General features: G+C 40.9%; 1 protein-coding gene across 1 annotated transcript in view; it reads right to left on the bottom strand.

The window, feature by feature from the left end:
* Window positions 1-12,413, bottom strand: part of LOC144680673 (CUB and sushi domain-containing protein 1-like) — a 2,611,816-nt gene that overhangs the window by 307,984 nt on the left and 2,291,419 nt on the right. Inside the window, exon 41 of the mRNA XM_078541910.1 lies at window positions 4,922-5,131. Within this exon, the coding sequence (XP_078398036.1) occupies window positions 4,922-5,131 (210 nt within the window). The remainder of the gene's footprint in view (window positions 1-4,921; window positions 5,132-12,413) is intronic.

Raw genomic sequence — 12,413 nt, 5'->3', positions numbered from 1 at the left:
TATGTTGTGTCATTCTTTTTTTTTCTCCAGGAGAGATTCACCTCCTGTACAACTCCCAGCACCTGCTGTAGCCAAAATGCATCACCCTTCCCCACCCCACCCTCCTTTCGAGATGCATGTTACCTTAAAATGACACTGGGGAGTCACGATTTTGGACTCCTTTCTGTTGCGTGCAGCCAATGAACAGTGCATTTAGTGCCAGCTGCATGCAGAAATCTGCAGAAAGTTGGTGCACTACCTGTGTATTAATTAATAGGTGCAGGTTAATCACACAGCTCAATCCTTGCATCCATTTTCAGGGGCTAGCTAATTTAGCCTTCATTAGGAAAGAGAAGGTTAAGAGAATTTATAATAAAGGAGTTCAAAACGATGACAAGTTTTAATGAAATACAATGGAATAACTGCAACTATTGTTGTTCAAGATGAATTTCACTGGATTGATTTGAGAAATAATGAGCTCTGTAACAATATTGGGCATCCATTACACACTCAAATAGTGAGAAAGAAACTCAGGAAAATATCTGTATCTGTAGTCAATTCAGATAGGTAAGTGAAAGCACTGTAATAGTAGGAGACTTGGGGGAAAATTGGGCTCAGTAGTATCCATTTTCTGGTCACACAAGATGCCAGGAGTTCCAAAAAGGCACCAGTGGTATATGCGTGTGATAACACCCCCTTGTGGCCATTTGTGCATGTATAGAACCATAGAAAAGTTAAAGCACAAAGGAGGTCATTCGGCCCATTTTGTCCATGCCAGCCCGAGGACACCCAGGTGCCCTTTCTAATCCCACCTGCCTGCACCTGGCCCATAGCCCTGCAGCTTAAGCACTTAAGGTGCAGATCCAGGTACTTTTTAAAAGAGTTTAAAGCTTCTGCCTCTACCACCAACTTGGGCAGCGAATTCCAGACACTCACTACCCTCTGCGTAAAAAAGTTCTTCCTCATGTCCCCCCTACACCTTCTGCCACTTATCTTGAATCTATGTCCCCCGGTTCTGGAATTCTCCATCAAGGGAAACAATTTTATCATGTCCACTCTATCTATTCCCCTCATAATTTTGTACACCTCAATCAACTCACCTCTCAGCCTTCTTTGTTCAAAGGAAAATAACCCCAACCTATCCAATCTCTCCTCATAGCTACACTTTTCTAACACTGGCAATATTCTTGTAAACCTCCTCTGCACTCTCTCCAGAGCTATTACGTCCTTCCTGTAATGTGGTGACCAGAACTGCACTCAATACTCCAGTTGTGGCCTCACCAGTGTTTTATACAATTCCAACATTATATCCTTACTTTTATATTCTATACCTCTGCCAATGAAGAAGAACATTCCATATGCCTTCTTTACAACCTTGTCTACTTGAACTGCTGCCTTCAGGGACCTGTGTACTTGTATGCCAAGATCTCTCACTTCATCTACCCTCTTAGTATATTCCTATTTATTTTGTAATCCCTGTAACTGTTTGACCTCCCTAAATGTATGACCTCACAGTTCTCTATGTTAAAATCCATCTGCCGCTTTACCGCCCACTCCACCAACCCATCTATATCGTTTTGGAGATTATGGCTATCCCCTACACTATCCACTACTCGGCCAATCTTTGTGTCATCTGCAAAATTCCCAATCGTGCCCCCCACGTTCACGTCCAAATCGTTAATATATAACACAAACGTCAAGGGTCCCAACACCGAGCCCTGTGGAACACCACTTGAGACAACTTTCCATTCGCAAGGGCATCCATCGACCATTACCCTTTATTTCCTGTTACAAAGCCAACCTTTTTTCCAGTTTGCCACATTACCCTGAATCCCATGGGCTTTTACTTTCCTGACCAATCTGCCATGAGGGACCTTGTCAAATGCCTTGCTATGTATATAAACCAATTAAGCCAGTTTTAACTTGGGTACTAGACTCCATGCTGCATACAGTGATTTTGTCCTGAAAGATATAAAAACTCACATGTTCTGATGTGAAGTGCGACTGACGCCACATTGGGAAAGGGGTTAGCATGTGCATACCTAACTTCCACCAACAGCATGCTCAAGCAGGTAGATCATGATGCCAATCAATGTGTAACACTAATATGCCCCTAGCACCGCCATTTTGGAGCTCCAGGCTCCAGCCTACGCCAAGATCCCACAGTTGAACATGCATTGACTGGGACTTGAGGGTACAGAGCGCAATTTCAAAACTTGCAGCTGACACAAGTAATAACCAGTGAGAAAGCTAATCATAGGCTTCAAAGGGACCTAGACTGGCTGCATGGGGGGATGGGCAGACACAGATGGGAGTTGAAATTCAATGCCGATAAGTGTGACTGATATATTTTGGTAGGAAGAATGAGAGGATACAAGACCTGCTGAATAGCACAAATTTAAAGGACGTGGAGAAAGAGAAGGATCTTGGGAGTGTTTGCGCACAAATGAAGGTGCAGGCCAGGTTAACAAAGCAGTAAATAAAACATATGCAATGCTGGGCTTGATAAATAGAAGCAAAAAGTGAAGCAACAAAGTTATGTAAAACCTATCTAAAACGCTAGCTTGGCTCCAACTGGAATACCGTATTCAATTCTGGGCACCACACTTTAGGAAAGAAGTGAATGCTTTGGACAGGGTACGTAAGAAATTTACTGGAATGGTTCCAGGACTAAGGGATTACAATTACGTGTGGTTAGGTTACAGAAGATGAGGTTGTTCTCTTTAGAGCACAGTAGGCAAAGGAGCGATTTGAGAGGGGTGTTAAAAGTCATGAGTGTAGAGGAACTGTTTCCAACAGCTCAAGGGTTGATAGCCAGATTTAAGGTGGTTGGCAAAGAACTTCAGGGGATGTGAGGAATAACATTTTTACGCAACAAGTGGTTAGGACTTGAAATTCACTAGTTGATAGGGTGGTGGATATACTCTTTTGAGTTATCAACAGTCACAGATTGCAACTCTTTGAGTACAATCACAGTTCTTGGTTTTCCGGGAGTGGGACATGAACCCACAACCCTCTGATTCAAAGGCGAGGGTGCTATGAACTGAGCCACAGCTGACACCTCTCTCCTTAGGGTGGTGGATATAGATGCAGCTGAAGCCTTTAGAAGGGAATTGGATAAATACTTGAAGGAGAAAAGATTGCAGGATATGGGGAAAGAACAAGGGTGTGGGACAAACTGGAATGATCTTCGGAAGAACCAGCGTAGGCTCAATGGTATGGATAGCCATCTTCTGTGCTGTACTCTTCAATGATTCTTTCCTATAAAGTTAGTAAATGGAGTTATGATACAGATCAACATTGTTTTAATTGAGTGGTACCACATAGGCTCAAGGTACTGAATGGCCTACTCCTGTTCCAATGTTCATGGGTAACTTTTTTAATAGAAAACTCCATTAGACAAGCTTTACTACCTGGCTGTGATTGATGAGTTTGGCAGTGTTTCTGTCCAGAAGATTTAGTGAGACAATTCAAAATACAATTGTCTAGCTTTACTATCTACTCTTATTCCTTAGTATCATTTAAATGGTTTCCTGATAACATGAATCATTGACAGCAGTACCATTCTGTTATAGATGGCCCAAGTTATTTGAAATCTTTAACTCAAGCCAATGAGACCAATATTTTCCACAGGTCCTTTAATGTTTGAGACAAGATTAATATACTCAAAATGTCATCCACCCTCACTTTAATACACCATCCACAATTCATTTTTGCAAGTTAAACTCATATCATTTTTAAAATTAAATTATCCCATGATAAATTTCCTGTAGGGAAGTACACACTGAATATGCTGCTTTCTTATCTTTACTCTTATCCCCAAGGGAACAGTGTGAAGCAGTGGAAAGATTTGTATGCTGATTAACAATCTGACAGAATGTGAGCACTCTTTCCATGAACGGAGCCATCTTTATACTGGTTGATAGAGTGGTTCCTCTTATATAGCACCAGAGTTTTATGGGCTCTCATAAGTCACATGATGAGGGATTCAGGGATGTCCCTACTCATTCAATGCAATTAGTCTGCTGGATGTCAATCCAAAATTCAGAACTTGAATGTTAGTCTCCACTTTCAGGGATTGTCTGGAGAAGGATTTGAACCCTGCAAAGCCTCAAATGCGAATGCTACCACTAGACAAGAGGCTTGTTCCAGCCATAAGAGAGGGATTTGGCATGAATCTCTCCAACTCTTAGAATTTTCTTCATTATGAAATATACCTCAAAGCTGTCCCTCAGGGAGATTCTCAAAACTGATACTAATGTAAATCAGCCAATTTTTCATACATATTTTAATTTTCTAAAATAAAACTTGTTTCATCACTTATAAAGCAAAAGAAAAGGACAGGCACAAACCTATCAAAATGTCCAATTGTTCACACATTACACAATAAAAAAATTAGTCATAAACACTTTGGCTCTAAAACTAATGTTAATGGGAGCCCTCAAAGGAGGAGGGAGGAATTCAAACAAATGCATATTTTCAAGACCGGTTTTTTAAAATATTATTATAGACACTTAACCTTTTTCATGTCTCCCCACATCCTGCTTTGGCTATCTAACTTCTCACAACTTTTAATTGTCTTCTTTATATTTATCCTGTTGTGTTTTTAAATTTAAAAAGACCATGCAGGCCAACATTCTCTTTAAATATCCCATCAGGAATTTATAAATTGGCAAGGTATCTTTCAACTCATGCTGCTTTCTTTCAATTGAAAACTATATTGGAATATTCCTCAAACCCTTTGGGACACAGCCACAAAAGTGCAATGTGAGGAGTTTCTGCTGGGAGTTTATATCACATTCCTACTACATTAAGGCAGAAGTAAAATCTTTAAACTATGTAGGTCTGCTTATGCCACTTTTGAAATATGCTTAAGTGAGTACAAATCATAGACTTGTTCATTCCACCATTCTGATCAATATTTGTTTATCACTATTCCTACCTTGGTAGGTAAGTTTGAATCCTTGTTTGTTCTCTGAGTGATCACTGTAGAAGCGGATGATGGTATCGTGAGTGGTACTGAGTAGCACAGGTGGGAGATCTACCCCGCTGAATCGTCCAATTAAAGAACTAGTGTAATGCGGTCCATTTCGAATCTCCAAAAAATCATGATTGGCTTCAGTTGAAAGATTCAGGAATTGAATCACTGCACCTGCATTAACGGAAACACCTTTTCACTACAAAAGAAAGCCATGATAAAGAACAAAAGTAAAAGTACTCAAACAACTATCGATATTACTTCTCGACTTGGTCGTCTCACATAACAGGAATATATTTTTGAAAATTGAATTATAGTGCTATAAGATTATATATGTTCTTTTCACATGTATGTATATTGTGCACTTTCACAGTGGTTACAGTTACCCATAACCTTCAGCGCTAAAGGGGAAATTCCATCATTGTTAAACAAAATACGAATGAAAAATCATCTTGGCAGGTGGCCAAAACTTGAATGGTTGAGAACAATGGCATAAAGTCTAACACTAAGTGCTCAGAAACATTCCGCAATATTGGTCAGAAAAGGCTGATGCTCCGATTAGGTGCTCCCAGCAAGGAGCAGCACTCACTGGCTGGAAAATGGAGGGCCTGCACTGTGGTTTTCAACCTAATAATGTAAATGGATGGAAAATGATGATTTCCCAACTAACATTTCCTGCAAGCGCCACTCCTGACTGGAAACACTTGCTCAAAGAATCAGCCTGAATATAAACTCAATGCTTCCAATTTATTAAATACTTGGACGTGGACTGGCTGAAAAAATGAGTGAATGCTGTTATTGTAGTGCTGGATCAACTTCTCATCATCAACCTTAAACATTTAAAAGTACTTAAAAGCATATGTGTTATCCTTGTGATATGATTCAGCACTTCCAGCTAAGTACATAGGCAGTTTGCTAACTGCATCATATTCGCAGAGTGCTTTATTTCCCCTCAATGTACATGTACAAAATATAAATCAGCCAGCCTGCCAACTCCTCCTAGTTAATATGTGGATGAAATGTATTGCTACAATGCAACTGCTGATATGCCATTTATGTACATACAAAATTAACAAGATCCTTCAAATCCCTCAAAGCAAAATTTCGTGAATATGCTGACCCACATCTTAACTTAGACACTAAAAACATGCACAGAATAGAAAATCTTTATAAACACAGGCCCTGAAATTACACTGTGGGATACCAGCAAACAACTACTTACTAGTTTGACAGAAAGCTCTCCATTTGCAATTTTCAGATTTATTTTATACACCATGGGAAAACAAATACGTAAGTGTCTAGCTTATCGGTCTGAAATTCTTCTCTCTGCTTCTTCACCAATCTATTTTAAATGTGTTAACACCTTGGCTGAGCCATGGAAACCCCAACAAAATGTAAACAAGTGAGCAAAAAAACCCCGTGGAAATGCAGCCTCATCATCTGTAACACATTAATCTATATAAGTTAAATACTTCACATCATGCCCTAACTATTCAACATGTCATGTGTTAAATCCTTGAAATCCTTGGTCCATTTTATCCCCTTCTCTCCTGAAGGCACGGGCCTCTACTAAGGTAGAGCTTTACAAGCACTGGGTGTCTTCAGTCATGCTTTCGTGTCAGCAAGTATCAACAAGCAATTCAGCTTTGCTGAACTCCATGACTGGCAGCGTTTCATCGTCCGAGATGATGGTTTGCGCCAATGTTCAACTCTGTGTTAAACACCACCTGGTGTGGCTCAGGAGCTGTACTCTGACGTGGCAGTCTCTGCCTCATTTGCCTCAGATGAGGGCAGTGGGCTAAGGTAACACAAGATTTTCTGTTTTCTCTGAGCTCTCTTCCTCTGTTCATCCAATATCCACGACATGCTCTTCCTAGCAGGCATCACTGTGAATTGCTAAGAAGCAAGAATCCAATTGAGTCAGCCAATTGTAAACTGGGGAATTAAATTTAGACTTTGTAAGCTGATTGAGTGAAATTTTATATTTTGGGACTGAACCTTTCTGATGTGTAAGGTTTTACTAAATTATTAAGAATTCAAGAGATTTGCAATAAATGTATTGGTTAGCATCAACGAATGATACTTCACTCTGTGGCGCTTTTAGCCTAATGGCATATTTACATCAAATTCTTATAATAAACCTAAGCTGTGAATAACTCGTTTAAAATGTTGCACACAAAAGGAGTTTAATTTGAACAAATAAACCAACTTGCTAAAAATAATGCACATAAGGTTTTTAACTCCTATAATCGTAGTTTGACTTTGAATAAATAGCAAATTCTGATGACTGAGACATGTGCTTTATGCTGGAACTGTAGTCTTCAAAAGTTCTGTGTTTTATTATGTGAGTCTGTTTACTATTGCTGCTCATTGTGCTTGACTGGTTAAACCAGGGTGTGGACTCAGGGAAAAGTAAACAAATCGTAGTAAAAGCTGGAAGCCTGAGCTGTAAGCATGGAGTGGGCATTTTAAATCAGAGTAAATAAAACCTGTTACACACATTGAAACTAGTATAACCTCTGCATAGATAAAGATGTACAATATACAACAAAAACCACGGACTCTATCCCCCTCCTGGCCACTGTCAGAAACTAAACCTATATCCTCTCCATCACCAAGACCGCCTACTACCACATACATAATATCGCCCATCTCCATATGCTGTTGAAACCCTCAACCATGCTTTTGTTGTCTCCAGACTTGACTACTCCACTATTCTCCTGGCTGGCTTCCCACCTTGCATTCAGCGTAAAATTGAGTTCATCCAAACTTCTGCCTGCATCCTAACTCGTACCAATCTCATTCACCCATCATCCCTGTGCTCATTGACCTACATTGTCTCCCTGTCCAGCAACGTCTCAATTTTAAAGTTCCAATCCCCCTTCTGTCGTAATCCTTCCATGGATTCACTCTTCCCTATCTTTTAAACCTCCAAAAGCCCTACAACCCTCAGAGTCTCTGCACACCCCAAGCGCATCCCCGATTTTCATTGCTCTATTACTGGTGACTGTCCCTTTGTTGGCCTCAGCCTTTGGAATTCCCTCACTAAAATGTTTCAGTTGTCCAACTTGCTTTCGTCTTTACATCTCTCTTAAGACTTGACCAAGGCTTATTGTGGCTCAGTGTCAAATATTGTCTGATAAAAATTAGTGAAGTGCCTTGGGATGTTTCTCTATGTTGAAGGTGTGAAACAATTGCAAATTGTTGTTGGAACTATACTGTTCTGAACAACACTAATACTGGGAATTATATAACAGGGGAAATTGCATAACCTTACTAATTCTAAATGCACATGCCCACTGGTAACAATCAATTAAGATATAAAGATGTTCATTATGGGTTTGATTTAATGGTCACGGCGGTGGGCTCGTCAACAGGCTGGAGAGCCAATGGCAACACTGTCACGCCCATTCCCGGGCTTCCCAAAGTGATTAAAAGTCAATCAGGCACATAACTGGTCAAAAACAAAAAATGCTGGAAAAACTCAGCAGGTCTGACAACATCTGTGGAGAGAAAGACAGAGTTAACGTTTTGAGTCTGTATGACTCTTCTTCAGAGCGGATTCTTCTTCATAACTGGGCAACTTTGAGGTTCCTGGATCCTACAGGCTGGCTGTCTCCTTCCAAGAGCTGCTGGCCAATCAAAGTTGGCAGCTCTTCAGTAGCCGCGGTACCATCAGGAGCAGTGGCCACCATCAGCGGGTCCCAGGATTTAGAGGCGCTACAAAGTCCCAGGAAAACAAGAAACTGGGGCAGCCTTGCCTTGCTGGAGCAAGTCATGCAGGCCCCAGTGAGGAGTGCTGAGAGTGTTCGGTTTAAAAGGAAATGGTAGGGTTTGGGGGGGGGGGGGGGGGGGGGTGCTTCTTCCCGTGAGGATAGCCCTTACCGCCAGCCGGTCCATTCGTTGGGCACGGGGTGCATGAGCAGGAAGGATCCCTCAGAGCAACTGACAGGCCCACCAAGGTGGAGGATTGCCCACATGGCGTGGCCCTCTTCTGTCACCGGTAGAATACCAGTGGCTTTGGGCTAAGGCACCTTAAGTGACCCTTAATTGACCACTTAAGAACCTCAATTGGCCTTTGGGTCAGAACCTAATTGGGGGGAGTTGGGAAGGTGATAGGCTCTCCACCCTGCATCCTCCTGCCCCATTTTATGCACCTCCCAGCCCATTCCTGGGCGGTGGGGGGGGCATTACATTTCACCCTATATACGAGAGCACTGCAGCAATATGAAAGGACATGATAACAACTCAAGATTAGATTGGTTCACCACATTACCTCCAAATGTTTGACATCATTGCAATCATGCCCAAGGCACACTTAATGCAGTAAATTAACTGGAGGATTAAGCCAACACATGGTGTGTGATGCAGGTGTCCAGTTTAATTAATGTTCTATTCAGTGGAAAAAAAGGGTTCAGTCAGAAGCTAATTTAGGTTAACTGATACTGCTAAGTATTCCTTTCCATTGTTAGGCACACAGCTCTGAATGAAAGAATTTATTACTGAGCTGGAAACAGAGCAAAAACAATCACACTTTATTTGCCAAATGTAACAAAGCACTTTTATCTACATCTAATTACACTGCATCATTTCTTCACATGGATGTTTGTCTCCACATAAACTGTTTTAGCCTGCAGGATACAGTAAATCAGGGCATATACTTTTATGCAGCTATTTCATCTCCTGTGAGTTGTCAGAGTCAATTTTTTACCCACAACATTATCTTTGACAGCCATTCTTCACAGTCCTTAGCCCCTCCCCTCAGGAAGAACAATCCATTACATTTGGTCCTGAGGCTCTATTTCTGTGTTTTAACATCGTGTGATTCCATAATTTCACTAGCAGCTTGACCAGAAAGCCATCACTAAGGAATTTGGCAGGTGGATGCACATTGTAATCCTGGGTTTCAGATACCTATGGGATTGCATTATCAAAGATCTTGACTATTTTGCCATCATAAAATGCAAGGAATAACAGAAGACCGGCCAGCCTACTGCTTCCACAAACAATGTAGATTCATCCTACATCGGACTCCCTTGATACCTTACTTAGTTAACCACCCAAGGGAAAATTCTCAATAAATTCTCCCTGATCCTTAAATCATGAAAATCTCTAGGCTATTATTTTTTCTTCATATCTCTGCAATTCATCTCTATTTAATTGCCCTTCCGACAAACATTTATTCTCACCTGGCAGCATAGGAGCCACTGAGGTCCGTTGAATAGTTTGCCAGGTCACTCTGTTCCTAATCTTGTTATAGATTCTTTCACTTTTACCTCTAATTTTGTACAAGGTATTTCAATAAATAGTATCATCTAGTTCTGATCTGCTGTTCAATAAGGTCATAGTGATCTGACTGTAACCTTAACTCCACCTTCCTGCCAGTCCCCCATAACCCTTGACTCCCTTGTTGATCAAAAATCCATCTAACTCAAGCTTGAATATATATTCAAAGACCCAGGCTCCACTGCACTCTTGTGGAAGAGGATTCCAAAGATTCATGACCCTCTGAGAGGAGAAATTTCTCATTTTAATCTTAAATGAGAAGCCCCTTTTTTGTGTCCCCTAGTTCTAGATTTCCCCATAAAGGGAAGCATCCTCTCAGCATCTACTCTGTCAAGCCCCTTCAGAATCTTGTGTGTTTCAATAAGATCACCTCATTCTCATGGGTAGTGGTCCAACCTTCTCAATGTTTCCTCATAGGGCCACCCCTTCATCCCAGGAATCAAATGAGTGAATCTTCTCAGAACTGCTTCCAATAGTCTCCATTTATTCATCCATCAGTAAAACAGGGATTAATTATTTGCGTAAAGCTTCTCGTTATTCAGCAAAAAAAACAGAAATGCAGTTCATTGATGTTTGGCTTCATTTTTTTTTAAAAAAAAAGGACACCCACTCGCTGTGATAAATGGTGTGTTTGCCGGCAGACAGCTCTTTTCCTTCTGCAGCCACAGTGTCATTTTCCCCACGGGAGTTGCTCAGCAATTGGGCAGCAATTGGTGTCAGCTTGAGCTTGAGCAGAAGGACTACTGGTAATCTTCAACGCGGAGAACAAGCACACTTCACCTCCCTGGTGTAGCCAGTGAGAAATTAATAATGTTCAGAGGGAGAGGAGAATGTGCTCCTTGAGAAACTGGGATTTTGAAAGAGGTAGGACTCCCCTTAAGCTTAAAGTCAGACTAGGTATAATCCTATAAATTCCCGAAATGGGAGTTTTTCTCTCACAAAGCAAAGCTAATATTTTGGCAACATTGCAGAGGTTGTCACCACCATGTGAGAGCAATTACATTCTATTCAGCTCGATAGTATTCAGTTTTTTGCTAACATTTGTATTAAGATGCATAATGCATGCTCAGTGCACACAATAGGATTGAGTTTTAAATGTAATCTATGTAATCACCTTTTAGAGGATATATTCATGCAACGTTTATACCACAGTGTTTTCTACTTACAACTGAATGTTCCTCATGAAGGAATAGATATCCAGAATAGTACTTGTATTTAATCAACTGGCTTGTACTGTGAATCCATGCTTGTGATTGTAGGGCATGTTCGATCAGGTGCTTATCCAATGTTTCATTCTGGACAGCCAATTGGTGAATGATGATACTGCAGCCAATCTTTTCTCAGTCTTATATTTGCTTACAAAGTCAAACATTACAAGCCTACACTTTGTAACTCAACCACTCCACAGTTTCAGTACATGAAACAACCATTAATGCCCTTTGCCTGTATATAATTAAACACAATTAATATATAATTACCATCCAATTCCATTTTATGATGGAATCTGTGGCTTCAAAACCTATATTTTCAGAGACAGACCCTAACAGGAAAAGCGAAACTGAAAGGGGAAAACTGAGAAGGGAATCTAAAAAGGGAAACCGACCCTCCCAGTTGCTAAGGCAACTAAGACAAAAACTGGAAATCAAAACCTCAGGTTGAAACCGTATAAAGGGAGACAGAATCATCAGAACTCAGTAGAAGTTCATGAATCCAGTGGTGCAATACAAGCAAGCTGAAGAGAGGTCAGATCCAGAAGCTGAGAATAAGTTGCTGCAGCTGTTCCTGTTACTTGAAGATAACATTGGCGGATCTACTCCATCCAATCCGAGTTGAGAAGGTTCTGCAGACATCTGCCATTTGCGGTGAAGACTGTGCCCGTGGAACTCAGGTTGGCTGTGCGCTGCTGTCAGCTGGGGATCAGGCTAGCTCCTAAAAGGATAGGAGCTAAAATGCTTTGTGTGAGCAAGACAGAGCTTTGAAGGACCTTTTTTTTAACCAAGTTTGATAACCTATATGCTGAGTGGACTGCTGAATTTGTAAGGTGTGTCTCAGTTGTATCTGCCACTTAATGAGTAATTTATAGTTTATACTCAACCACAAATTGCCTGTTAATCATATTTAACTTATGTTGATTCTGGGTTTTAGAGTATAGGAGAGTACCTAAGATAGT

This window comes from Cetorhinus maximus, chromosome 5, assembly GCF_964194155.1.
Source record: "Cetorhinus maximus chromosome 5, sCetMax3.hap1.1, whole genome shotgun sequence".
NCBI classification, from domain to species: domain Eukaryota; kingdom Metazoa; phylum Chordata; class Chondrichthyes; order Lamniformes; family Cetorhinidae; genus Cetorhinus; species Cetorhinus maximus.
The sequence above is the reverse complement of the archived record's forward strand: the minus strand, read 5'-3'. Positions and strand labels throughout refer to the sequence as shown.